The sequence below is a fragment of the Cololabis saira genome, chromosome 1 (genome assembly GCF_033807715.1).
Source record: "Cololabis saira isolate AMF1-May2022 chromosome 1, fColSai1.1, whole genome shotgun sequence".
Lineage (NCBI taxonomy): Eukaryota > Metazoa > Chordata > Actinopteri > Beloniformes > Belonidae > Cololabis > Cololabis saira.
Window position 1 is genome coordinate 25,913,303 of NC_084587.1, and position 27,915 is coordinate 25,941,217.

The 27,915-nt window shown below is 39.6% G+C and overlaps 1 protein-coding gene across 3 annotated transcripts; it reads right to left on the minus strand.

The window, feature by feature from the left end:
• Window positions 1–423: 423 nt before the first annotated feature.
• fam193a (family with sequence similarity 193 member A) lies at window positions 424–26,074 on the minus strand. 3 transcript variants are annotated; one of them, XM_061719202.1, is made up of 23 exons: window positions 25,685–26,074; window positions 24,280–24,354; window positions 17,863–18,105; window positions 13,865–14,040; window positions 13,594–13,761; window positions 13,025–13,271; window positions 12,732–12,856; window positions 12,289–12,436; window positions 12,108–12,182; window positions 11,928–12,002; window positions 11,732–11,844; window positions 10,301–10,543; window positions 9,028–9,184; window positions 8,717–8,863; window positions 6,738–7,016; window positions 6,178–6,400; window positions 5,781–6,095; window positions 4,266–4,548; window positions 3,971–4,157; window positions 3,448–3,687; window positions 2,341–3,220; window positions 1,948–2,029; window positions 424–1,588 (listed from the first exon to the last, which is right to left on the minus strand). In XM_061719202.1, the coding sequence occupies exons 1-23, from the start codon at window positions 25,892–25,894 to the stop codon at window positions 1,495–1,497; spliced, it is 4,785 nt and encodes a 1,594-aa protein (XP_061575186.1). In that variant the 5' UTR covers window positions 25,895–26,074; the 3' UTR covers window positions 424–1,494. The 3 variants fall into 3 exon arrangements, with proteins under 3 accessions (XP_061575186.1, XP_061575178.1, XP_061575196.1); XM_061719194.1 differs by having other exon boundaries at window positions 5,733–6,095; XM_061719212.1 differs by lacking the exon at window positions 24,280–24,354 and having other exon boundaries at window positions 5,733–6,095.
• Window positions 26,075–27,915: the final 1,841 nt, after the last annotated feature.

Here is a 27,915-nt window from a genome sequence, read left to right on the forward strand (position 1 = left end):
TGCCATCGCACAAGCGGGGCAGATAATTCATCAATCCCTTGCATAATGACAAACACTGAGGTGTTTTTTTTTTTTTTTAGAAATATGCTCATTTCTATACCTGTCAAGTTTGGGGCTTAAAATAATAAGACCAACATATAGATCCCCCCCCCCCCCCATAAATATGAAGTGAAACAGCAGGTGCAACGCCACCTATTGGTTAAAACAATACGTCTGGCACAATTGAAACCCTTTTATATGTATTTTTTTGTACTTTATCGGCACAAAAACATCAATATGAGTTTTGTGAGCTATTGAGCACGTGAGGGAGCAAAAGCCACCGTGGTGGTCTCCCCGTTTCCCTCTATTAAACTTACTACCTCTTGTAGACAACGAGGGATCAATACTCTCAACTAACTGAGCACAATTCACATAACAGTTCACACTGAACTGTTTCTTTAAATGTATATAAAAGTATAAACCATTTATGACCTTTGACAATTTTCTTTTTTTTACTCCATGTAGAAAATAAGATTTGACACAACACACATAATCCTGCCATACTACTGTATTCCATCTTTCAAAAAAGAAAGACAAGATTTAATATTACTTAACAATATGTTAAAAGCAGCCAGTTCGGCTTCAGTGTTAATACATTTTACACTATGACAGACTGATAGTGTGAGTATTGTTTGTTTTTTTTTCAATTTCATTCTGAAAGTACTCCGATACAAGCTGGCTACAAGTCAAAAATAAAGAAAACAAAAAAAAACCCAACTAACTGATACTTTTACTCAACAGTTTGTTAAACAGAACTTTAAAAAAAAAAAAAAAAAAAAGTCAAGTATTACAGCTTCCTCCATTCAATGAAATCGTGTGGAGGAGGAAGTGGTGGAGGTGGTGGGGGTGGAGGGGCAGGGGGTGGGGGGAAGTGGAAACCAGCTAAACCAAGCCCATTCCCTTGTCAATCATGTGGATGAAATGCCGTGCTAGGAACAATGGGATAGTAAACCACAATATCTCAAATACAGCTTTAATTCATTATATTTCTCTTTTTTTGTAGTTTCCGTTGTCTCTTTTTTTTTTCTTTTTTTTTCTTTTTTTAAGAAGGAAACCATCCAGACACAATAAGCATCTTCTGACTACAGGTAAGCCAATGCAAGAAAAGAATTTCAGACCATGGCTTTTTCAGTCAACTCAGACTAAAAGCACACAAGCACGCAAGAAAATTAATCAGATGTAAAGTAGCATTTTGTGATTTTTTTGTCTTTTTTGTGTGTGTGTGCGCGTGTCATTTCGTCTAATTTCTGCAGGTGGATCAGTCCGAGATGGATCTGTTTCGTAACCACGCAGGGACGAGAACAAAGCAAGCCAGCGTGGGTCTGATTTGGAACAGTGGGAGAGAAGTTCTGGACAACAAGTGGGTGGAGGCACAGGAACAGGGCTGGAGGGTCGGGTGTGGGTTTGTATAACAGTTAAAGGTACTGATGTGTGTCTTATCAGATGCCAACACCCTTAATGTGCAGCAAATGTGGCCTTCTTCAAACTAAAGTTTGACCAGTTGATGGAAAGCCGTTGGCGGGTCTGCCGGGCCGAGTCCAAACAGAATCTGAAACAAAGAAAAAACGACCCGGACATTAACGCTTTACACTGACATCCTGTCACACTTTTTTAGACAGACATTTTCATTGCATTCTTGAGGTTTGAACCCCTTTATCCTCCCCAAACATGTGCAAAAATGTTTGTCAGTAATGTTAACCACCAAACTTTACAAAATGTCATTAAATTTTTTTTTTTTTAAAACATGCAAATAAGCAAAGTGGACCCCAAACATATAATAAAAACATTAACCCACTGCTCAACTAGTGGTTAAACCCAACACTACGAGCATATGTGGTTAGTGAGACGTACTTTTCATAATATTCCACAGTCTTTAGCCAGATTGACTGTTACTTAAACCGTACATACCTTTTGAAGTATTCCACCTCCCTCTCCGTCTCATCCATTTCAGTGCTATCCAGGTCGATGTCTTTGGGCAAGAATACATCATCTAAAAATGAAACAAACCAAAAAACATATTTCAAATATATTTAGTTTGAGAATTATTGCAAAGTAAATATCTGTTTCGTGCATGTCCTATTCATTTTCCATATCACCAGCGGTATTAGCCATTTATCTATCTGTATAGTGTGCACCACTCCTAACCACACTGTGGCTAAACCGCAGAATAGCTAAGAGACCAGAGGGGAAACAATGTTGGCCAGTTAAGCAAGTGCTGCGTTTAGGGTATATTTTCCATTCCCCTTCCCCTCAATGTAACTTCCTGACTAAATGTTGACCATAAATGTAGGTTATACCAACCTATTGACGTGTTCATTTTGTCCCCCTTCTTCTTCTTGGTCTTCTTGGTCTTGCCTTTGGGCTGTGGAGACTCTGCGGTGGGGTGCTTGCCATTCTGCTGGGTTTGCTCGGGCTGGGAGGCTGGAGGGGGAGAGGGGGAGGAGACGGGGGCATTTGTCCTGTCTTCCTTTATTTGGGAAAGGGGTTGCGGTTGCCTTTTCCCACTGGCACTTCTGTTGTTACTTCTCTCCTCCTTGTGTGGTTCAGTGTGTGGGAGAGAAACTAGCGGCTCAGCAGGCCTGATTCGCTTTGCTTTGGTGTCTGTTGCAGCAGTAGGGGTTGTGCCATTGGCCAACTTGGCTGTCTCATCAGAGCTTCTGGGTGACTCTAGAGCTTTTCTTACAGCAGCTTCACAAGTCGCCACCTTTGCGGGTTGCTTGGCCTTAACCCTACTGCTGACTTCAAGGGCTGGGATGCCATTGAGGAGAGTAACTGGGGTTTTGGGGATGTTGGTCTCATTAGAAAGCCCCTTTTCAATGGGGCGTTTTGGGCTGTGCTGCACGTTGGGCTGGGATAGGGGCTCGAATCTGGGTTCCTTTTGGTCAGGGAGGCGGATGAGGGTTTGAAGCAGGTGCGACTTTCCATTCTGAAGATTATCTAGCACGTTCTGAGCTGTCTGTTTGAGGGGTTGTGGGTTGTTTTGAGGGGGAGCTGTGTTTTCTTTTGCTTTCTCTTTCTTTTTCTTCTTGGAAGCGCGATGTTGCTGCAGCTCCTGCAGTCGTAGAAGTTCTTTCTGAAGTGCTGCCTCTTCCTCTTCCTGTTGCCGCCGCTGTTGCTCTTCTAACAACTGTTGTTCCACCCTCTCACGGGCTTCTGCCTCCAAGCGCGCCTTCTCCTCCATCTGAAGCACAAACAATCATACACTTTGAGGATGATGACAATTCTAACACACATAAATATCCTAATTACCCACAAAAAGAGCCCTGCATTCTGTTCTCGTCAATCCAAAGACACTTAGTACTCAGGTAGGTTTAAGAAGCAGTTTAGATGAAAATGATATCAATCAGAGGTTATTTCCTGATTCATTTAACAATATGCATCCTCAATTGGCCTGAAAGAACAAGTTACCTTCTTTTGTTTATGCCTGGCTCGTTTCGCTGCTTTAGAACTGGAAACAGGTTTATTGTCCGCACTATTTATGAACTGCAACAGGTCCTCCACCCGTCTGTGGTCCTCAACACCGCCATCTCTTTCTATCGTTGGCTGCTGCTCCTCGCGCTTCGGCTGTTCTTCCTTGCGCTTTGTCAGACGCAAGCGCAGCTTCTCCCGCATCTCTGCATAATTTCGACTGGTGGGTGCAGCTGGTGGCTGTGCAGAAAACAGAAAACGGCCCTATGAAGAACTTTCTGCAACAATCCAATAAGCCCATAGCCACACTGTGGCTATAGTGCAGAATAGCCAAGAGACCCCTCTTATAACAGTACACTTTAAGGTCCATATTAATATGGGTTTAATGTTATTTACAAAACAAATTGAAGCAGAGATGAATGTCAGATTCTTAAAAGAAATGTAAATGTGCATTTATAATTTGCGTTCTACCAAAGAAAGACACCGTCTTTGAGGTGAATGCAATTGAATCAGGGAATCTTACCCCTCCATGACCGAAGAATTCGCAGTAGCAGCAGTCACAGTACTTTCCTTCTTTCTGGTTGGTCGAAGTGGAGGTGGAGGAGCTGTGCTCTGAACAGCTGTCCTCGTCCTGACTCTCCTCTCCATCATATGGCTGGTGCTCATATGATCCATTTGCTTCACAGCGATGGCCTTCACAGTCCGGGTCACTGAGAAAGACCAACTCTTTATGAATATCTGCTTTAAATGTGTCATTTTTCCCCTGCATCACAAAGAAATGGTCCCTATTCCTCTCTCATCTCCGTTAGCAGACTCACCTACAGACGCTAGGGGGGGCACTGACAGGACCATTCATTGACGGTGCTGGAGGTTCTGCGGGCGGGAGGCACAGACCCTGGTGGGAATCCACAAAGTCTGCGGCCGGAGCAGGCATCTTTGGAAAGGGTTGGGAGCCCAAGGTGGGAAGGTGCGTGGTGGGTGCTGGGGGGAGGGCTGGGCCAGATAGGGAAGGGAGAGACGCCAGTCCTGTGGAGCCGTTTCTGGGAGTGGCTGAACTGGACTGTCTGTGGTCCTCTTTACCTAAACTGTGAAAAACATCATCTAGAAAAGAAACACAAAATATAGAGAATTACACTTGACGACTTCTTAGTCTGAAAAATAAAACTGACACTTTCTCAAGAATGGAAAAAAGCTATGCTTAATTTATACCTGTGCTCTGAACGTAAACAAAGCTTACGCTGTAGCCTATGTACAAGTACTGATCTAAGCATTTACTGGTGTGTTATTCTTTGCTTTGAGCAATTCAAAGCCATAACAATACGTCATTAAATTAATGATTAGTGAAATAACAAGAAGCACTTTGAAAAAAAAAACTACAGTGGCAAAATAGTAGTCATAATGTTTGCATTATTAGACAACTACAATCTAATGCAGCCTACATTTCGTTTCACAAAAGTATAATCTACTACCAAATCAATACGCTACTAAGAGGGTCAACCACATTTACTTCAGGCTGAATCTGTGATGTCTAGTTATATTCAGTGCATATAATATGACATATTTACAGCAAAGAATGTAAGTCGAAGTAAAATCAGGTGTAATCGTTGAGACTTGATGAAAGACACAACCAAGGGGTTGGTTGAAAAAGGAAAAGGTTATTTCATCAGTTACTGGAAGCAATGCAAGACTTCAGAGTGGAGGATGCTTTTTAAGATGGTTTTCCTGGTTCAAAGAACGAGTCATTCTTTTTTTTTCCAGCATTAAAACAATAAAAACCAAAGCATTTCTAAGAATCGATTATTCTCTTTGTTTAATAAATATTTTTATTAACTATACTTGGATTTCCAATTCAGTTGTACTTTGTTATTAAAAAGGTGGGGGAATTAAATGTTTCAGCTTTGATTTACCCAAAGGAACACAAAGGAGATAGATGACAACTAAAAGTTTCACATCCACTTCACCTACAAACCAAAAATACCTAAAAATAGCCATTGTGTCACTTTAAAACAAGAATAAGAAAAACTACGTCAAGTATCTCTTCCGCATTTTTCCCAGACTTGGGTTAAAAGTTCTAGGAGAAAACGACTAAAACCTTTCATAGAATGATTATCTTGCTGAAGAAAGGGATTTTAATTAATATACTTTCACAAATTAACATTATAAATGGCTGTAGATTGGATGTTTAAACACAAATAACAGCCAACAGCCATGACCAACTTAATCACAGAGTTCAATCACCAGTGTGACCCTAATTAGCCCACTACTATTTGTGCTTCCTATATTACCTATAGAGTTGGGTCTCTTAGATGCTAGGTGGATGGGTGGGTTATTACTTGACTGGACAGTGGTGGCAGTGCAGGACACAGATGATGTGGCTGCAGAAGTGGCCATCACTACCCGGTTGGTCTCCACGAAGGCATCCTGGAAATTATAGAGACACTTCTTCTTGACGCCAGTCTTCTTCGGCTCTTTGGCTTCTGTAGAGGAGCACGACGATGATGACGATGATGAGGATGATGATAAAGATGAGGACAATGACGAGGAGGAAGGAGGTAAAGGGGTAGGTAGTGAGGGATGCTCCCCTGGTGGGCCAAGAGAAGATGTCGGGGGGAGGGGCACGTCGGCGATGGGTGGTCCAAGCATGTCACCTGTGGATTATCACAAAATGTAAAGTTAACCGTTTTTCCTCTCTAATTTGGGATGAGGCTCATGCTGTGGCCTGGTGATTACCTGGCAGGCATTCAGGCAACAGCACTGATGGATTCCAGCTCTTCATTACTGCAGCATCCCACAGATTCTCAAATTTAAGCGAGAGGCACTGAAGCGAGCTATTCCAGTCACCTGGCCCACCTGTACCAGCAAAGCAGTTGGGGTACACATGCTCTGGTAATGATGTGCTGAAGGCTGGCTGCTTGGCTGCTGTGTGGTTGGATGTAGGGTTTGGAGGCAGAGGCTTAAGACAGAAAATGTGTCATTAGTGGGGATCATGATATGATATATCATATGAAAAGAGTTGAGATGTCAGAGTTCACTTTCGGGCAGCTTTTGGGTCGTCAGAGATTGATGTTAGTTTGTCCCCTTGTGGCCGAAAAAAGGATTACAGTGACAGTACATGAAACTAGACACCTAAGTTTAGCTTTGTTCCTGGAAAATAAACAAAAACCCCAGCAATAAGGAAATGAATTACATTTCCCTTAACGAGACTCATGTAGCTACAGATTAGCACAATAATCAGCAATGTGGAGAAAAGTAGTGGCTCTCTCTATAAATCCAGTAAAAAAATAGCTCACCTTGTTGTGTGTGAGAGGAGGGCTGGGCGGGTAGAGTGTAGGGTGAAGTAGGGGCCGGGAGAAGTTGTGTAAGGGCAGGTGGCCGTGGATGTGTGGGTACAAGTGGAGGGCAGGGTGTGCAGGGGCAGTCTTGCTGTCTGTAAAGAACTGGTGTCCAACAGCTGGAGGAGGCACAGCATGGAGACGACTGGGGGGCAGACAGGTGGCAGGGCCCAGGGTGGAAGAGCTGGGGTCCTGGTTGCACACGTGGCACTCGCAGGCATGCGCGACCTGTTCTACCTGAGGGTAGTAATATATATTCAAACCAAATGAGTCTCCTTTTGGAGGATTTTTGTGTAATAGATGAGATTAGATCATGTATCTGTGTCATAGTGCTGTGAATATCATTCACAATACCGTATTTTCACGACCATAAGGCGCATATAAACACCTTATATTTTTTTTCAAAATGTGCAGCGCGCCCAATAGCGCAGCGCGCCGAATGTGTGTTGTCGGGGGCTCTCACCGCGGCTCCCTCGCAGGAGCGCTTTGAGAAACACTGTGCGTTCGGGAGGAACCGCCGTCCGAGCGGCAGCCGACGCGTCCCCGCGGGCGGGGAGGTCGGCCTGCCCGGCGGCGGGCTCCATCATTTACTGTTGTGCTTGGCTGCCACGCGAACGGACAGAAACTGCCGCCTATGGCAACCGCTTGACATCGGTGTGAACCGGCCGTTCAAAGTAGGCCTGTGTTGAAAAAAATCGATTTTCCGATTCTAAATCGATTTTCATATTAATTCCTAAAAATCGATTCTTATGTCTAAAGATCGATTTTTTATTATTTTTTTTCCATCATTTTCGCCAGGTGAACTTTAATCCCAGTAGTCGGACACACAGTTTGTCATGACACATGTGAAAAATGCCAGGTGCTTCATGGCAATATGTGTGCGTGGTGACAGAATAAATTAGATAAGCTAAAATTATTTGTTTACTGCATGAACTGTTGCAATTTCTTTCTTTTTTGCACTTTAAATGGATATTGAAAGGCCTGTTTGAGTTATTTATTTCTTAGTTATTTCACAATAATTATTGTGAAATTATTATTTCACTAGTTATTTTACAGTCATATAATTCAGGAAACAGCTCAAAAAACATTTTAAATAACACTAAGCCAAATCAATATCGAATCGGATCGAATCATGATAATCGATTCTGAATATTAAGAATCAGAATCTAATCGATTCTTGACATTTGAATAGATACCCAGCCCTAGTTCAAAGTAAGGCTGCGAGCGGCGTGGGAGCGATGGATGACCGATGGAGACCACAGTTTCACAAACAGTGGAAGGCAGCACCGGGCCAGTTACGCCACAGTTTGCGGATGGATTGTAGATGCGTGGGCTAACGTGTCTGCTGGCACTGTTGTTCAAGCTTTCGCAAAAGCCGGCATCATTTCCGAGGGGCCGCACGGCACAGAAAGTGACTGACAGCGAAGAAAGTGGAACTGTTGTCAGGACTCAGCCCGTCGGGCTTCATCCACAGCCCGAGCGCGCTGAGACCAGGAGAACTGCTCAGCGTGGCCAAAGAGCTCATGCCCGTCGCCAAGCGCGCAGCAGTTCTCCTGGTCTCAGCGCCTGTGACATATTTGATTTAGCGCAGCTGTTGGGTTTGATTAATGACGCTTGTTTTAATTTTTGATAATTCATTGGTGATTTAAAAAATGTTAGTACTTTGTAATAAAGACTTAAATAAAGCACAATCAAACTCAGTTTTGCCTGCGCTCTATTTTTAAATACGCACATTTGTATGCTTGTGTGTGTGTTGTTGTAAGGCGGTGCGCCGTACGTGTGTGTTAAATACAGTAATGGCACACATAACAGACTGCGCGCCGTATGGTCGTGAAAATACGGTACTTTAAAAATGACAACGGTTCAATTCAGCCAGCACAGTGAACAAAGAAGGTGATAGACTGAAAACCACAACTTGTGTCAAAGTGTTGCAATACCTGTTGGTGGTTGTAAGAGGGAGGAGGACTATTTGTCTTCCCCGAGGAAAGCTCTTCCTGCTGCTGTGGGGGCTCCCCGCCAGCCTCACCATTAGTTTCCTCTTCGTCACCCTCTGAGGAACTGCTGCTGCTGGTAATATGAGGGGACTGGGCCACATATGTGTAGAACAAAAGACTGAATGAGGATTTAGGTGGAGAGAAGTGCATTTCCCAAATTACCAGTAACCCATTCATAATGAATATTGGTTTCGTCATCCAGAAACTGAACAGGGAAATTCACAAGTAATCTTGGGAAGTTTTAAATAACTCACCCCTGCCTTCAATGCCATGTTTTCATCATCCGGGGTGATGTTATTATGAAGACCGTTCACAGTAGCTGTTACGACACCACTGTCCTCGTAGTTACTCATAGGGTAGATGTCTCCGAACTTACTGGACAGTGGAGGCACTTCATCATCATCACTAATACTGTAACAAGTATGAAATGATTAGTCAGGGGAAGTTGAAAGTATCACTCTTGTTTAAATGAAAACAGATTATTCTTACAGATTATAAATCAAACAAAGATCAATAATTATCTATTTAATGATGTTTACAGACAGTAGGGGTGTAACGATACACTAATACTACACTAATCAGTATTTTTTTAACAACCTTGAATGAGGAACATATGACTGGAAACAATTGTCTTTTATTTGAAAGACACAAAATACAAAACAATGCTGTGTGTTTGCCCTATTGTTACAGTTTGTAATGCTTTATAACTGTTTAAGTTTTAAAGAGAAAGCCAGGCCAACCATTTTCCACAAACTGAACTAAAAGTAAATGTCAGGTTTGCATTATGCATCTTCAGTTTCATACAAGTAAAAATATTTTGCCACAAACTGAATAGTTTCTCTCATGTATGATTTGACTTTTTTCTTTTCCAGAAATTTAACAACTAAATTTAAATAAATAAATAAAAGTAAATAAATACATACAATTTTACATCATAAAAAAGAAAAGTGTAAGAGGAGATTTATTTTTGTTAAGAAGGTTATTTTGGTAATTCAGGGTTCATTATTTTATAAATATATTCTTTATATTCTGATATAGTCCCTGAAATCAGGGACTATAATGACACTAGTCAGTTTATCTGTAGTTGTTAATATGTTTTAGATTGGGCGGAGTGATACAGCACTAGGTGCTCTGTTTATGTTCTAAAATCCTATGCTGTTGAGCGGACATTAAAGTAGACTCGAACTCAGCAGAAGTTGCCAGCGTGTTTATCCTACTCACGACCAGAAAAAGGTTTAATTTAATAAGGTAAGGCTTAACTCTACACCAGCCTTACATAAGTAAAAGTTCAGAGCTCAAAACGGGACTAGTTTCTTCTGAGCGGAGTAAGATTTTGGTCCGCGGGTCGAGGCGCGGTCGGATGCGAGTTACTAGTAAACACAATAGATTAATATTAATAACCCAATATCGCGATACACTTTGTCACCTCCACGACACGTATCGTGACGTTTTTGTATCGCGAAATTTCACGGCACGATATATTGTTACACCCCTAACAGACAGTAATAGGTGTTTGAAAAGACTTACAAAGTGCTGGCATCGCCTTCAGGTAGAATGAGCCTCGGATGCTGCTGAATGGTGATGGGAGAGCTGGAATTAGAGCCCGATGCCGAACTGCCGGAAGAGAGGCTGGGAGGGTGCACCTCTGCCATGTAGTCCCTTGGTGGCTCCCCTTTTAAGGGCAGTTTAATGTGCAGGTCCTCAGCGATGGGCGAGTCCATGATTCCACATGTGAGGATGTGGGAGAGACTGCAGTCGTCGCAAGTACACCTGTTGGAGGACGCAGTTGAAACTGACAAACTGATATTACAATAATCAAGACAGTAATCTCTTATTATCCTCACGACGCTCTCGGTATGTCACAAGAAAAGGTCAAATACTGTAAAAACTAAACTGTTTTCCTCAAGTACACTTAACTGGCAACTTCTGCAATGACGAAAAAGAAAAAGATGCCACCGTTTGACACAGAAAGTAGTAAACGGGCCTTCAATCGACAAACATGACAAGCTGTTACAACAAACAAATCATTTCTGAATTCAAATAATTATCTTAATCCCTGTGCCAACCTTTAATAGTGATTATCAATGCTTAAAAAGGTATTATAACTGAAACCCAGTTTTTTTATTGGAGGAAAATTGCATTGAAAATAATATAGTTGTTTTCCATCATTCCTTTCTAGGTCAGGGGTTTGTTTTCATGATGTTTCAAAAAATGAAGAACTGCTACCAGTGGATCCAGCTATGTGGAAACTCAACATGTTCTAAATGAGTATATTGACATTTATAGCAATATGTTGATATAAATGTGATTAAGCCCTTACTCTGAAAAAGACGAGGTTATGTAAACAACAGCTTTTGTTCACCTAAATCCAAATGAGGTCATATTCAGAGTAAGCAATAATTAAATTAAGCCACAAGGAGTTTTAAGATTTATGTGGCATTATGTAGACTTGTGTACAACGTAATCATACTTTTATGATAAACCCGAGTTTTACAGGATTATGCACCACAACATAGTTTTCTGATGTGTGCCCTGGAGAAAGAGAAGAAATGTGAGAAAAATAAAAGCTCTGAAGTATAAGGGGGAGCCCAGACAATGTTTGTACTTTGAGAGAAACTGGTACAATAAGGGTTAAACACAAACAGGACTAAGTAATGTAATGGGGGCATGTGTCATGAAGTCAGTGTTTTTTAACATGCAAACAGGAATATCGATAATATTGATGTTATACCCTACATGTGGTGCGTGTACAGATCCTGGTCGCAATATCACTTTATTAATTATAAAATCAATAGTAAGAATATTACTGTGTATGTCAACTTACTCAATGACTATGAAGAGTTGGGGGTGAAGTTTTATTTAACACACAAACGATATACGTCTCTTCCATATCTGGATTTTACTGCATTAAAGACACCAAGCCCACCAGTGATACACTAGTAAAGGCTGGGAACTTACCTTCTTCTATAATTACAGTTTGGACAGTCTGGGATATTAAGTCGAGATGAGAGCATTCTCATAGTGTCTGTGAAGTTGTTATCTTCAGTAGTGGACTTCTTACTGTTGGGTAACTGAGGGGGCAAAAAAAAAACGTTAAAAAGCTCTGAAGAACCCAAATGCCAATTTAAATACGCTCACTTGTGTTGTAACCTACTTGTTCCTCTATAAACCTTCTCTGCTTAAAGAACTCCCAGTCCTCCTTCAGCATTCGCTGCTTTGTCTTTAAAGTCTGCAAAGGAGCAGACAAATAAATAAAGTAACAAAAACTTAGAAAAGTATTTAAGTTAAAAACTTCAATAAGTAAAGCCGTCCACACAGAACCGTAAACTCATACATTTTTGCTGATTAAGGACTTGTGTGGCTCTGTTCTTTGGTTGTTGAGATTCTGACCCTCCACCTTAAACAGCAACTGCAAAACAAACGTGAAAATAACATGAAAATATCCCATTTACCAACACCACCTGCATACAAAGAAACTCTGGTTTTGTTCATTCTTCCATGCTGAGTGTGTATACCTGTTGATCTACGTAGTCATCAATCCTCTTCTCACACTCCTGCCAATCACCAGCCACAGAAGCCATCTCCTGTTGCAGCTGGTGGTAGCTCTCCAGCAACGTCCGGTACATATCTTCATTGTATGAGTCATGAGAGGCTGTACCATGTCTATAAAATAAAATAAAATTAAATGAAATAAAACAGGGAGTTGGAAATTAGCCTATTGCGATCACTTGAGTAGCAGAAGAAGACGTAATGTAACGTGCAGTGAATGGCAACATAATCTTTGGGTCTTTGGGTACCTAGAAAAGCACTATATAAAACCTATTATTATTATTATCATCATCATCATCATCATCATCATCATCATCTGGAACTTTAATACAAAAAAAAACCCAAATTATGTAATTAATCTACTATTCAAAATCATAGTTTGTATTTTTAAAGAGAGAAAATGTCTTACTTCAGCTGTGCAATAAGCGCCGGTAAACTGCTGTGTAAAATTGGTTCAGAGAAAACAAGATTCTCAAAAAGGTGCTTGTTGTGCAGCTCCCACGTCACCTGAAATTTCTGGAGGTGCTCATTCTCCTAAACAGCATCAACACAGGCAGGGTGAAATGCTTTAATTACAACCAATACAACAACATGACTAAACTAATGGATATGTCAATTAAATTTCTGTATGTGGATGGATATCTTTTCTCATCTATGAGTTAGCCAATACGTCGTCTTTGAAAACACAAAAGGTGAACTAACCAGGGTGAGAAGGAAGCTGCTGATGGTGCGTGCAGCTTGACAGAGAGCATTGTACTCCTCTAGCAGCAGGGAAATGAACTGGTGGGCCTGAGGAGGACCCTGGGCTACAGCAACAGTCCCGGATGGAAGTGTACACTTGGCGCAGGCAGAAAGATGCTTTAGTAGCCGCACCTTCACTTCCAAGACGTATTCTCGAGCCTGCTGCTCTAGCCGTTGGTAGAGCTGATAGGGATCTTTTATGCAGAGTCTAAATGTGAAAATAAACATTTAATTTAATCTCCATTTGTCCACTGCTTTATGCTCCTTCAGTGAGTCCTATCATGATATATTATATTGTTTCAAAAAGGAATGCATATTAAGCTGTAACTATCCATTCAAATACATATTTTAACCAAATGTACTAGAAAAAAAAAAAAAAGATGCAGTGGAATTTTCTTTTTTTTGGACATTCATTTCAGATCATTACAACAGATTTCCTATAGTAACAGAGGCCTATACAACTCAAAAGGGACATCTAGTGGACAAAAACGCATACGCAACAAGAAAAAAATAGATAAATATGTCAATACCTGTCAACTAGCTCTTTCATGCCCTCTTTGTCCCTCTCTAGAGGCTGGTCATGGTCATCTGCAAGTGGTGTTCCTGTCTGACGGTAGATGCAACGCACCAAATAGCGAACCTCCGACCAGTGGTTCTGCAGCTGCTGCGTCTCCCTCTCTGACTCAGCAGAGATCTCCCTGCATTTCCACAAACCCCGAAAAATTTCCATTAAAACACACACATTATTAATCTCCCCTCACTGCATACAAATGTCCTTAAGTCTAATCAATGGGAACTGACCGTCTCTCATTGCAGGCTTCACAGCTGCAAACTGTATCAGAAGGCATTGGCGCGTTGAGGTCTGGGGCAGGGAGCATGGGTAGTGTAGGTGCAGCAGTGGTCAGTCTGTCTGCTGTGGCTGCCTCCTGTCCCAAGTTTCCATTACCCACAGGCATGTGCAAAAGAAAGTCCTGACTCTGTAGGCAATGTACAAAAAAAAAAAAGACATTAAACAAAGAACCTTTTTGCAACATTTTGAAAGCTTTTGTTAAATCTTGTGGAGTTTCAAATATAAACAAAACCCTAAAAATAATACATTTTATTTGTATGGCGCCTTTCATGGCATTCAATGTCACCGTACAACAATCAAAAGATAGAAAATGCGATTAAAACAACAGAAAGCAGCAGAGTTTGCTGCAGAACATAAAAGAAAGACATTATGATTCAAATGCCTGTTGAACAAGTAGGTTTTGAGATCCCACTTAAAAACTTTCAATATTCCTGATGTCTGGGGGGAAGGGAGCGGCTGAATGCTCTAGACCAGGAGTGTCAAATGTGCGGCCCGCGGGCCGCATATGGCCCGAGAGAGGTTTTCCTGCGGCCCGCGAGAAGTTTCCAACGCAAAAGAACGAAATGTTAATTTACTAAAAAGGAAGGCATAAATAATTGCCATGAATCGCAGCTTATCCGATAATATATTTCTTCTACAAATCCATCGCTATTCCACAAAGAGAGCAGTTTGACATTTTTTTAGTTTTCTAGAATGCATTTGCCGATTTTATTTCTTTGTAGACAGTCGTTTCTTTTTATTAACTATTATATATTTTCGCAGGAAAAATATCACTGCTAAAAAAGATGATAGAAGATATTTATTCAGAGAATTTCAGTTTTGAATACAAGGATAGTGACAAAGTAAAACAGTTAAAAAAGAAGTGCTGACTTTTTCGGCACACTGGCGTAAATATCCGTGCCAATTTTTAAAAATAAATACACTTAATTGTACTGGAAAAATCTCTAAATCACAAAGAAACACTCTCTGATGTAATAAGAAAGATTTTGCTTTTAATTAAATTTCCTATAAGAAAGCGAAATATAAAAAAAAAGTACTTGTTTCTGTTTATCTTTGTAAAATGATATTAAAAGTATCTTACATAATTTGAAAAGAAATGAGAAATTTCAAGAAAAGATCCTGAAGAAATATATTTTACATAATTAGAGTGTAAACAAAGTGCATATTTCCTTTAAAATTAACTAAACTGATATTGGATTAGATAACAATAGTAAAAAGAAAAGAATTAGAGAAAAGATTTTCCGCACCGTTTTTGTTATTTTGAGCGTGCGGCCAGCGAGAAAAAAATTGGTCAAATCCGGCCCGCCAAGCAAAATGAGTTTGACACCCCTGCTCTAGACCCCAAGGTGGACAGACGTTCTGAGGGCTCAGGCCGGCTGGTGGAGGAGGCAGATCTGAGAGACCGGGTGGGGATATTGATGTACAGGAGGGCGGAGAGGTATGAGGGAGCGAGGTTATGGAGGGCTCAGTTTCCCATTGTACATCAGCATGTTTCTCCAAGTCCAACAACATTTTGCAGCATATCATCATTGGAAGAGACATGCCTTTGCTCTAATGTTCAAGACAATATTGCTTTCAAATGGAAGTACAGTAACTGCTTAAAGAAGCAAAAAGGAGTATTTGATTCCTTGAAGGAAGTGCCGTCTATTTCCTGCAGTCTGCTGTGCCTGCTATTGGCCAAAGTCCAGCCATAGTAGCTTTGGAGCTCCGTGCTCGTCGTTTCTTACAACAATCGTGCATCGCTTTACGGTAACAGGTCACACATAAGCACTGATGAAACTACCCCAAGTAACTACACTGGGCATCATGGCAGTGGCAACAACGACACCCGAGTAACGATGGATAAGAAAAGAAACGGAGTGACAACAAGTAAGGGACAAAACAAGATTAAATCTGGGAGTGTTGTAAAAATGACATAACCTCCACACCTACAGGGTGACCGTGCAAGATAAAAAATGTCAAAGTTCCATTATGCTGCTTTATGAATACTACAGAGACATTGTGATCAATATGTTACTTTTTGTCTATGTGGCAAAAGTTTTGTTTTGCTTTATTTTTTATATTTTTATGGGCGAAAAAAGACTAGGAGAAATACAGCATTCCAAAAACTGTTTTATCAAGGACAGCCTTTCAATGCAAGATTAACGCACGCACTTTTCACAAAATATGACCCTCAACCTGTAGTTTGGAGAAACAAGAGGCGATGCAGTGGGAATAGACTATAATGAAAGCACACTGAAGCACAGATCACGTGACCCCCGCGGTTTTCTGAAGAGCAGTTTTGAAGTCTCTTTTCCATATATACTCTAAAATACACAAATAAAAATAATAATATACACCTTTTCCACATATAGTGCCCCGCCATGTTGCTCTGAAAACCGAGGGGAACACGTCCACTGCTTAGTTACTGCAGCCGGGGGTTCACAGCAGAATATCAGGTTTCAGATGGTTCGGAGGCTAAATCAGATGCTGGGTTACTGTAAATTGCACTGTAGTGCCACACAAGAACTGTTGTTTAAGTGTTTCTTCTTTTGCTGCTTTCTCCTTTTTCATGTAGGACTTTTGTTTGTGTCTGGTAGGTGATTGAGATGTTAGCAGTTTCAACGTAGCTAGCTACTTTTGTTAGCATAAATGGTAAATTATTCCGCATTTATGGTATTTTTCTCACACGAAAAATATAAAAATGTCTACAAATAGAGAATTAGCCCGACGACCATGTACGCCTTCTGTAATGACATGGAAATAAACAGTGGTATTAACTAAATACATTAAAGCAGTTCTTAAAAGCTGTTTACACAGGGTACAGCCATCTTGGATTCTGAGCTAAGAATTATCTGGGACCTCCTGATACAGTCCGAGTAGGGCTGTGCGATTAATCGATTTTAATAGATGTGTTTAATAGATTTATTAATCAAGACGATGTTAAAAAAAGGAGAATCGGAAAATCGATTTTCCTTTTTTGCTTCATTACGGACAGAGCTCGTCTAGTCATCTTTGTTTGGTCAAGAAAATTGTAAATGTTGTCACTTTACTAAACTCAAGGAGGATTTACAGTATCTTTCAATGCATTTCATTCCCAATAGGGAAATTTGTTTGCTATTTTTCTTTAAAAATAAAGATAAAATATTTGAAACAATTTATTCCATTGTCTTTTGTAGTTTTACCAAAAAAATCGAAATCGAAAATCGGGTTTTCAGAGAAAAAAAAAAATCGGGATTTTATTTTTGTCCAAAATCGCCCAGCCCTAAGTCCGAGATAATCGTTGGGAACTCCCAGCTCTCTGGTATCATTTCATCCTACTAGAAAATGCTTCTCACTCAAAGTCACTAAGTTGGGAACAAGTAGGAGAAGTTGAGTCTACAGCTCACCTTGTTGCTGACAAATACAGAGGAAATGAAGGGCGAGCCGGGGCAATTAATGAGGAGAAACCCACACTGGCATGCTTTTACAGGGGAAATAGTGTCAGGTTACATTAGTATACATAACGTTGTCGGATTTTTATATCTTATACCTCATTTGACAAAAACACCTGAGGAAACATGCTGCAAACTAGTGAAATAACCTGTTCCAGCGGACAGCGGACAGCAACTGAACATTTGGGCTAGGAGATGTTATCCTCTTGGCTGAACCAAAGCAGAATGGTAGAATAATAATTTCCGGTATGTCCATCATTGTGGTCGCTTCTCAGCAACAGCTGCTGCTCATGATGGCTGCATCTGTTTTGGCTGTTCTGTTTGAGAACAAGAGGTGCCAAGGGAACACAAGAGCTGCATCTCCCACTGAAAGACTAACACCACACCAGCGTTATGGGTTATACTGCAGATACATGGCAATTATGTTGAGTCCAATGCTTAATAGCATGCACAGCGGGATCATACAGATGTAGTCCTTTGAAGCAACAAACGTTTGGTTGTCACAAATGTCTTCATTCCATACCCATCTCACTTACCCCTAACGACTGTTCCAGAGTAGTACGCCTGTCCTCCTTCTCTACAGTCCGCCTGCAGTCGGAGCATACCCACAGAGGCAGCTGGAGGGCACTGGGTGTGTTGGCGAGCTGTGCTGTACCGTTCTGGCCAGAGATGTCTGCCTCTGAAGGCACAACGCTGTCTTTACGCTCACATCTGCACAAGAGGCAGCTATCCCCGGCTGTGTAGGGCGCCCGCTGGTTCAGGCCAAACGTAAACGGAGTCTGTGATGGGAACACAGGATTAAGCAGAGAAAAATATATTTATATTCAACTAGTTAGAAAAATCCATCCTAGAATTTATATACAAGCTACTGCTAGGATTTCTTCTCACAAAGCAACACCACAGATTACATGTTAGTAGAAAGTACTTTTAAATATGATGGTTCATATCAGTTTTTAAGGGAATACGTAGGGCTGGGCGATATATCGAGATTTTAATATATATCGATATATTTTCAAACACGATATGGTACCAGACAATATCGTTTATATCAATTTAAAAAAAAAAAAAAAAAAAAATGTACATTTTTTTTTTAATGATTTTGATATAGCTTATTTTGTGACAAATTGACTTGAATGTTTTATTTGAGATTTGCACAAATGTTTTGTTATTTGCACAACTGTCAACCTCAGTGGAAAAGTCTGCCTGTTACTGTCTACATTGTATTAATTGCACAGTGTATTTTAATTTAATTGTTATGCAGGAAAGGGATATTTGTTTTATTTTCTTCAAGAAGCATTTTTATTCTATATATGCAGGCAGTTTATTTTTATTTCATTTGTTTTATACATTTTGATATTGTGCAGACCTCTGTTAATAAAGGTACCTGTGTGACATTTGGCACGAGGCGTTGTATTATAACTGAAAAACTGGGAAAAAAAAAAAAAAAAAAAAGAAGCTAACAGAGATGCTATGCTATAATGCTTTGGGGGAAACCCCAATTAAGGCACAGAAAAAATATCGGAGATATATATCGAGTATCGCCATTTAGCTAGAAAATATCGAGATATGACTTTTGGTCTATATCGCCCAGCCCTAGGAATACGTGAACATCAAACTAGGTTTCTGCTTTCTATAGGGATTATTTGCAAGGTATTAATATTTAAGGAAATGTATGGCTCCTAGATTTGACAGTTGGACAGTTTCTGCCAAATATCAACTCAGCTCGCCCTCTAAATCACACCTGACTCACTGCACAACAGGTACAACCAAAGGCCTCAACAGCAAATAAAACATTAAGAGCTAGAACCTCTCTCTGATACAGAGATCTGTCAGTAAGTGAACCGTGGAGGGAAATAACCACATAACTAGCAGCACTTTCAATGAATGATTTCCACAATTGCATACAAAAAATGAACTTGTGTGCTCTGTCTTTTAAATATATGTAGCACTTAAAGCAGTTACCCATTGAACTCAAGTTTAAATGTTGCTCCACTCTTGTAAGCCTTTTTAGATAAAACCATCTGCAACTTCACTAATTCTAAACAAATGGTTTTGCCATATAAAGCTAATCATATGAATTGTTTTTTTTCAGAACATAATACAGAAAGTGTCTTGAGTTATGACCCTTTTACACCAAAGGCTGTGAGCACCACTCTGCTATCTGAACACGTAATAATGTGGTAGGGCTGGCACGAATATCATTTCATAGGCTCTGGAGCGTCGCCTGAAAATTACAGCAAATATTCAAAGCTTTGTTTTTGGATGGGGGGGTTGGTGAGGGACCTCCATTATATGACACGCCTTAAAAAAAGAAATTAGATAAAAAATACTACGCAAGACCAAATGAATTTGGCTCATCTTTCACAAACGTCATCCAGTGAGAGGGGAGCACATGCACGAGACCAAGCTGACCGAGACATCATATAAGTTATTAATGCATGCCAGATCGACTTAAGACTGCGCAAAAGGAGCACACAAGATGGGAAAAAAAAAAAATCAAAAAAATCACATGCACCGCAGTGAAAAACAAGTCTTTAGCTCCTATGAATAACTAGGTGGGGCCAAATAGGAGTTTCTACAGCAGCTTGTCATCACTCAGCCTGTCTCACAGCTGAGATCTTGGGCATGTTGTCATCCCCTTCAAACTTGTTTTATGCTTCGACAACCAATTGACAGCATATCTATGTAATAGCGGGGAATCGCAGACCATAAGCTACGCCGTACGTATAGAAGCCTAAATCAGGTTCAACAGCAGGAATGAACTGAAGCAATTGTAGCATTGTAGGTGACGTTCGCAACCACCAGCGAGTAAGGGTGCTCAGTGCAGATGGCTGTTTGCAAAAGTAAATGGGAAAAAAAAAAATTGGGATACCCAAAGTGAGAAACAAGATGTGTGTTTAATAAGCATATATCCGGATATCCGAGTATTCAGGCCCAGCACTATTGCTTGGCCACTGTGGAAATGGAACGCTTTCACAAGCTTGGATTCATCTTTGCTATTCCTTGGACCTCAAGGTCTCGTGTTTCCACATAATAATTTTCCTTGCTGTTTTTTTTTTTTTTTTAACCATTTCTTTCTCAGTAGTTGGTATGATTGGCTTGAAAAAAAGAAAGAAAAAACAGTTTTTGAACTTTTTATAGTCGACTCTATGCAGAAACCTGACTGTCCTTTTATAGAAATTTTCCATCAATTAAACTTTTTAAAGACAAACTTGCACCTCTATACTAGGGCTGCAGCTATCGAATATTTTAGTAATCGAGTATTCCACTGAAAATTCTATCGATTAATCGGATAAAACATATTTTTGTTTAGTTAAAGAGCAATTATAAATATACATAAGATGTTAGATGTTAATTTACATCACTAAGACTAAATTATATAATACAGTAGGTTCATGGCTGTGCATTTAAAAACCCTGAACTTACACCAGTTGACCAAATTCACTGCCTTCACTCAAAAAACTAAGTATCTTACCAAGAAATGTTCTTATTTCTAACCTAAAAATGCCATTACACCTGATAACACAAATAACTTAAAAGGTTAGGTGTTTTCCCCACGTGTTTCAATTGAACTTTCATTTGTGTCAAACACATTTTAAGTTCTAGTTAAGTTTTAAGTTAAAGTATAAGATTGAGTTTTGGCAGTGTTCAAAATACAATTCTGAGACCTGCTTAGGAACCAGTGCTGCTTGATGTTTTATCCATGAATGACTACAGAGCTAAAATTGAAAACTACCCAGTTAGCTTTATTACGTTTTTATTTTTCTGACATTTTCTGCCTTTTCTTTTAGTTAAAACTGTAGCGGGAACAGGTGTTTAGAGGAACCTATGTATGTACCGGGTTAGAGGGGGAACATATCGGAGAACAGACTAGAAGAATATAGCGTGGATTGAAAATAAAAGTTAAGCACTGAGCTACACGTTTCTCCCATCCGGGCCATTGCAGACTGCCTGAGCATTTATATATATATATATATATATATATATATATATATATATATATATATATATATGCGCCTCCGGGCGAAATACCCTGCTTTGAGCTTGAGAAATTAAACGATTCCTCGAGGCAGAGAAAATTCCTCGATCATTTTTTGTAATCGAATTACTCGAGGAATCGTTTCAGCCCTACTCTATACCAAGCAATAGGAGTTTTACGTATTCTTTAATAAATAACTGGTTTTGAAAGACAATATTTATATAGAATAGATTATAAAATTTTATTATGTGCACTATGTATTATTATTTACATTATATACACACACATATATGTGTGTGTGTGTGTGTATGTGTGTATATATATATATATATATATATATATATATATATATATATATATATACACACACACACACACACATACATATATATATACATACACATATACACACATACACCTGTGTATTTGTCTCTAATGTAACATTGTAAAATATAATAGAAAAGTTCAAGATAATCCTTGTTAAAACTGGTTTTAAACTGTAAAAAGTAGCATGTCTGAAATTCATGGATATGTTCATGATTTTCAGTCACACGTTCACCAACTTAACTCAGTCCTTAGTCGGTTGCAGTCCTTTCTAATGTCCACCATTAATTTTGTCAGTTTTAGAGATGCACACCTGCATTCCGATTACCGATTTTCTGATTGTGACCTGCCGATACTTATTTTGCCGGTTTCAAATATTTTTAAAGAACTTTAATTATCCAATTTTGTTTAATACTCAAAGCTCTAAAAAAATTTTAACTTTATATCAGGGTTTTTATTTTTTAGGATTTATTATATTTTCTTTATTTGTTATTGTAAAATTCATAATATAAATAGCAGTTATGTTGTTATTTGCTGCTATGCATTTCCTTTTTATTATTATTATTATTATTATTATAGAAATATTAGGCTATAAACTTTGACCTTATAACTTGCTTGCGATCAATAACTCTGCCCTGAGTGAACTGTAGCTTCTCTTCAGTGTCGCTGAACTTTCTGTGAAGCAAATCCAGCTGTGTGGTTTTAGCGATACAGTGGATCAAAATATTTAAACAAAGTTTTCTAAAGAAAATTCTTTTAATACATGCAAGTGTGTTTTTAATCCACTTCAAATGTTGACTACTGTATATAGTAATTTTGTACCACATCAAGTGAATTTATAAAGTCTTTTTGCTTTATATAAATTCACCTCTACTGAATTCCATACTAAAATGTGCAGTATTTAAATACTGATTCAAAAAACGGTTTTGGTCTCCATTACTACATTGCACTTTCAATAAGAAACAGAGAGAGGGGAAAACTGCCCTTTAGAAAACCAATGGTGTGACGTTGTGGATCATCTGTCCAACAATATTTACGTCTATGGTCAGAAAAAATGTCCATGTTACCACGTTGCTCCTGCTACATGTACAGTATAAGCGATGCTTTCACGTTTAATGTGCTGCATACATAATATGGTTCATGCGCAAAATGGGCCGGATTATAAATCGATGAAAAAGTGAGGGTGACCTTCTGGTCAGTCACCAATCAAGCTTAAACATTTTTTTTTTTTTAAATAAAATTAAAAAAAAAAAATTAAAATCAGACCGGAATGTCAAATTTTTTTTTTTTTTTTGGTTAGTTGGTTCACCAACATCTCTTTCACCAACTATGGTTTAACTAACTTAATCCCTTACTGCTGAATCCATAATGTGCTCATTGTGAGATTTATGTGCTGCAGGTAGTTTACATCATGTATTTCCAGTTAAAAATGTTCCTCTCTCTTCACCAAAGAAATAAAAATCATACTTTTTTTTTCCCCACTAGGGGAGTTTTTACCATCCATTGTTTATGTAATAAATGCTCGGGGGTCGTGTTCTGGGTCTCTGGAAAGCACCTAGAGACAACTTGTATTGTAATATAAATAAAATGGAATTGAATTAAATTCCCATTTATTTTTGAAAAGCAAATTATATGAATCTTCCTCGAGTACCCAGTAATATCCTCTGCAATGAGTTGATCACAGATTGAATGCAATTCAAACAACACCATTTTCACCAAGAGACCCAGTGAGTGTCTACAAAATTGGCTGAAAAAAGCAGCTCTGTCCCAACTTTGCAAAGAATGAAAGGAAAGAGACTTGATTACGGTAGTGTTGGTGAAAGAATTGTTCTTATTCCTTTGAAAGATTTGGTTGTACAGATCAGTTCATTCATGAACGATACATCACTAGGAGTACGGCTAGTGTTTGCTTTTCAGCACAGGCAGATACACATCTGTTGCTGGAAAAAAAACCGACAACATACAAATCAGAGACTTCCCAGTTACCAACAATAACATGACGTTTTGAAAACTCTACCAAGCTGACACTCTACATCATGACTAGTAGTGCTCCAAGCTCAGCTCCAACGTTTACAACAGACCCTGCTCAGAACTTGCATTAAAATGTGTCTGAGGAAGTCCAGTCCCACATGGCAAACAGTAATGCAAGACACAAACAGATACGGTTACAAATCCACTCACTAAGGACGCATTTTAAGGTTAACATGAAAGCATCCTGGGACTGAGTCAGGGACTGTCCGATAAATTAACATAATCTGGTTAGGTGATGACTCCTTTGCGTTTTCGTGCAAATGCTCACAATATGGCTTTTGCCATTTGATTTCCTATACAAGTTTGTGGCAGACCTTTCTTTGTATGGTATACACCTTGATTTGTGTTGTACATATGCTTTGTTGAATACAGTTTGGAAAGTAAAAAAAAAAAAAATGCATTTGGCTGTTAGACAGAACGGGAAGGTCAGATCCAGTGAATCAAGAGGTGGGTGCACATTTTAATGCCAGGTGTGAATGCATTCACCAAGTGCTGAATGGGCAATATTCTGATCAGTGTGTGCAGCAGTGAAGAGCAGTAGGCATTGCAGTTTGAACAGAGAGTAACTAAGAACTACATGTGGTCGTAATTTCCAAAGATTTGTATCTTACAAATTTACCTGAAGAACACCAGAGAAGTCAGCATTCACTGGCCCTTCCGTAAACTGCGGAGTAACACTGTTGTTCACTTTCACCTGAGATAAACAAACAGTTCAGTGTTAACTTCATATTGAAATTTTATTTTATTTTTCTGTCTTCTCAGTTATAAACAGTGAATATTGAAATACTTTAAAGTCTGTTAGACTGAATAACTTCTTCCCATTGATAGTTTTGCTATGACCAAAAGTGGATTGCTGACTCTGTGTCTATGCAATACAGTCAAGTTTGTCCAGGCTGGGAGGACAGATTTAAACTACAACACAAGGATAGTGTGTCAACATAATGTCACAACAATTAAAACTCAGCATGCAAAAATTAAAGGAAAGCATGGTTACCATTAACCCCTGAAAAATCTATCTGGAGTATCCAGGTGTGCAGACAAGGGGTTACTCATCCATCTATCTATGTCACAAGGACAGTATGACTTGCTGTATTGACTGTTCTGTGACCATTATATGCAGCATTTATAACCAAGAATTAAATTCCACATAAAATAATAAGAGTGGACAAAACTATAGACAAATGATGACATTGTGAAGCTTGTAAGAAGACGAATATAACCTAATCGGTACTGGTACGATGAGTACTACAATGTGTTTCTCTGTCAAACACACACACATTTTCTAAGCGACCAAAGAGAACAAGTATATAAAAAATGACCTACATAATAGTGTTTAACCCCGAAATTTATTGAAAACAATTTGCTTTTGAACAGATAGTGAGCCTGTAAGTCATCTATGATCCAGTCTATTAAACATAACCACGATACACAAACACTGCCTAGGTTCTAGTGTTTAAGGTACACTGGCTGGGTAGGTTTTATGGGAATAACTGGAGAAAGTCAGGTAGTTAAAATGTTCCTCTGTGGAAGAAAACCAAATAAAAAGTGTCAAATACGGTCAAAAAAGGGATATAGAAGCATTGTGGAGTTGTTAGTACAGTTAGCATTAGCACCAAAGTGTGAGGAACAGCAACTGTTCTTCTACCGAATAATCTCGTTTTTTTGGCCAATTTAATCCCCATTTAAACTCATGTATAAACTCGAAATAACACTTCCTGCTGTCCAGCTTGTTGTCGATGCAGCTACAATCTCTTAACCTGAGCTAAAAGATTGTAATAATAACAGTGTTTGACCAGAGAAAGTTATCTTTATGTTTACACCAGCAGCAGCTGTTAAATCTATTACACCTGTGGTTATTGATACATAATAATCCACTGTTATCCCTAATCATGGCTTGTTAATTGCCGGCTACGTTGCAGTGGTTATTGGGCTAGCTGCTCTCCCCGCATCAGTGCTGGGCCCGGATCAGATGTGTCGTTGATAACACCAGCCAGTCTGCACCGCCTTGACATCCACTATCTCACCTCTCCGTTCATGCCTACGTTCCCGCTGCCCGCACTGCCAGATGTTAAGAAGTTGACGACGGACGCAGGTGCGGGGGTCCCCGGGCAGCCCAGCGCCGGGGCGAGCCCGGCCTTGGCGCCGCTGCTGCTGCAGGCAGCGCTGCAGCTGCTGCCACCGCCCCGCTTGTTCTTCCTGCGCTTAGCCCCCCGCTTAGCATCGGTCGGACTCATTTTCTCTTTTCTGTTGCTGCCACTCAAGAGACGAGACAACTTGCCGTCCGGATTTGGCAGAGTCTCGAGTGTGAAGGCCCGGTGCAATCACTAGGGTGTGAATCCAGACTAACGATTTAGAAACTCCCCCAAAACGACAGACACTCAGTCCCATCAAAGTGCAAGCCGACTTCATAGATTCCAATATGGCCTCTGAACGACTGCTTCAGCCTGCTCTGCCTGCGTCACCGCGCATGCGCGGGGCCCCGCCCAGGCGCTCATGGGAAACTGAGTTTGTTGTGGAAAATACATTTTTAATGAAACTACAGGAAGACGTAGCTGTCAAGTTTTGGATTTCAAAATAAGGGACATGAGGGACAGATGCCCTCCAGATGCTGAGTGGATCCAGACAGAGAGAGATTAGACAGAAGTCTAATTCATACATAACCCTTCAACCTTGTGTACCATTGCCATAAATGTTAACCATCTCAATTTTATTTATTTATTTTTTATTATTATTTTATTATTATTATTATTATTTTAATTTTTTTATCTGTTTTACTTTTATTTTTTTCTGTTTGTTTTCACATATTCCTAACTAAATTATAAACTTTTTTTTATTCTATCTTTCATTGGATTTAGAATTGAGCTGATGTAATCTCCTAAGGGGTTGCTCTTTCTGTTAGTGTGATGTTGATCCTTGCTGTTTGTCTTGATGAAAAATGATAATAAAACTATGAATCTCAACAAAAAAAAATAAGGGACATTTTACACCACCAGCCCAAACGGGGTCCACTATCTACATTTCAAGACAGGTTTACTAGAAATCTTCTAAAATAAATGTCAACAATTTACAGACTACAATTATGTGCTCATAATCTGATACGCCTATATTTTTTGACACTGAGATGCTGTGGGCATTCCTATGTACTGTATGTAATTCCTATAATAGAGCCCAAATGAAAACACAACAGTGGATTAAAGGACATGTATTCATTTTAAATATTTGAATGAGTTTGTTGTGTAAAATACATTTTTAATGAAACTACAGGAAGACGTAGCTGTCAAGTTTTTGGATTTCAAAATAAGGGACATTTTACAGCACCAGCCCAACTGGGGTCCACTATCTTACATTTCATGACAGGTTTACAAGAAATCTAAAATAGAATAGAATAGAATACTTTTATTGTCATTATACATGGGTACAGTGAGATTAAAAGCAGCATCACCTCTCCAGTGCAAGACAGTGCAAACAGATAAGAAATATAAATAATATAAAAATATAAAAAGGTTAAGGTGCATTTTGAATAGTGAAATCAAGACCTGAGAACCTATCTACAGATAGTAACATATAACTACACATGTGGTGGAATATTGCACAGATAGGCCAGGAAAAAGTATTGCACTGTAAAAAAAACAGTAATGAAGACATTCACATATTGTTCAGGGCGATTTGGCAGAGTCTCGAGTGTGAAGGCCCGGTGCAATCACTAGGGTGTGAATCCAGACTAACGATTTAGAAACTCCCCCAAAACGACAGACACTCAGTCCCATCAAAGTGCAAGCCGACTTCATAGATTCCAATATGGCCTCTGAACGACTGCTTCAGCCTGCTCTGCCTGCGTCACCGCGCATGCGCGGGGCCCCGCCCAGGCGCTCATGGGAAACTGAGTTTGTTGTGGAAAATACATTTTTAATGAAACTACAGGAAGACGTAGCTGTCAAGTTTTGGATTTCAAAATAAGGGACATGAGGGACAGATGCCCTCCAGATGCTGAGTGGATCCAGACAGTCCTTATGCTGGGGCGCAAACTAATCATGTGTGAATGGAAGGCCTCGGAAGCTCCCTCTGTCAGTCTCTGGTCTAGCCAGTCGGTCACTTGGCAGCTTTGGAAAAGCTGAAGTTCAGACTTAGGAACAATGTAGACCTATATATGTCAAAATGGATTAAGTGGATAACCTATATTGAGAGATTAGACAGAAGTCCAATTCATACATAACCCTTCAACCTTGTGTACCATTGCCATAAATGTTAACCATCT

Excerpts from the sequence above, each read along its gene's own strand:
- fam193a (XM_061719194.1), bottom strand. The coding sequence starts at position 25,894 with ATGAGTCCGACCGATGCTAAGCGGGGGGCTAAGCGCAGGAAGAACAAG. Across the intron at positions 13,272-13,593 it reads ATGAAAGAGCTAGTTGACAG|ACTCTGCATAAAAGATCCCT; the intron begins GTATTGACATAT and ends TTTCACATTTAG. Across the intron at positions 12,857-13,024 it reads GCAGCTTCCTTCTCACCCTG|GAGAATGAGCACCTCCAGAA; the intron begins GTTAGTTCACCT and ends GATGCTGTTTAG.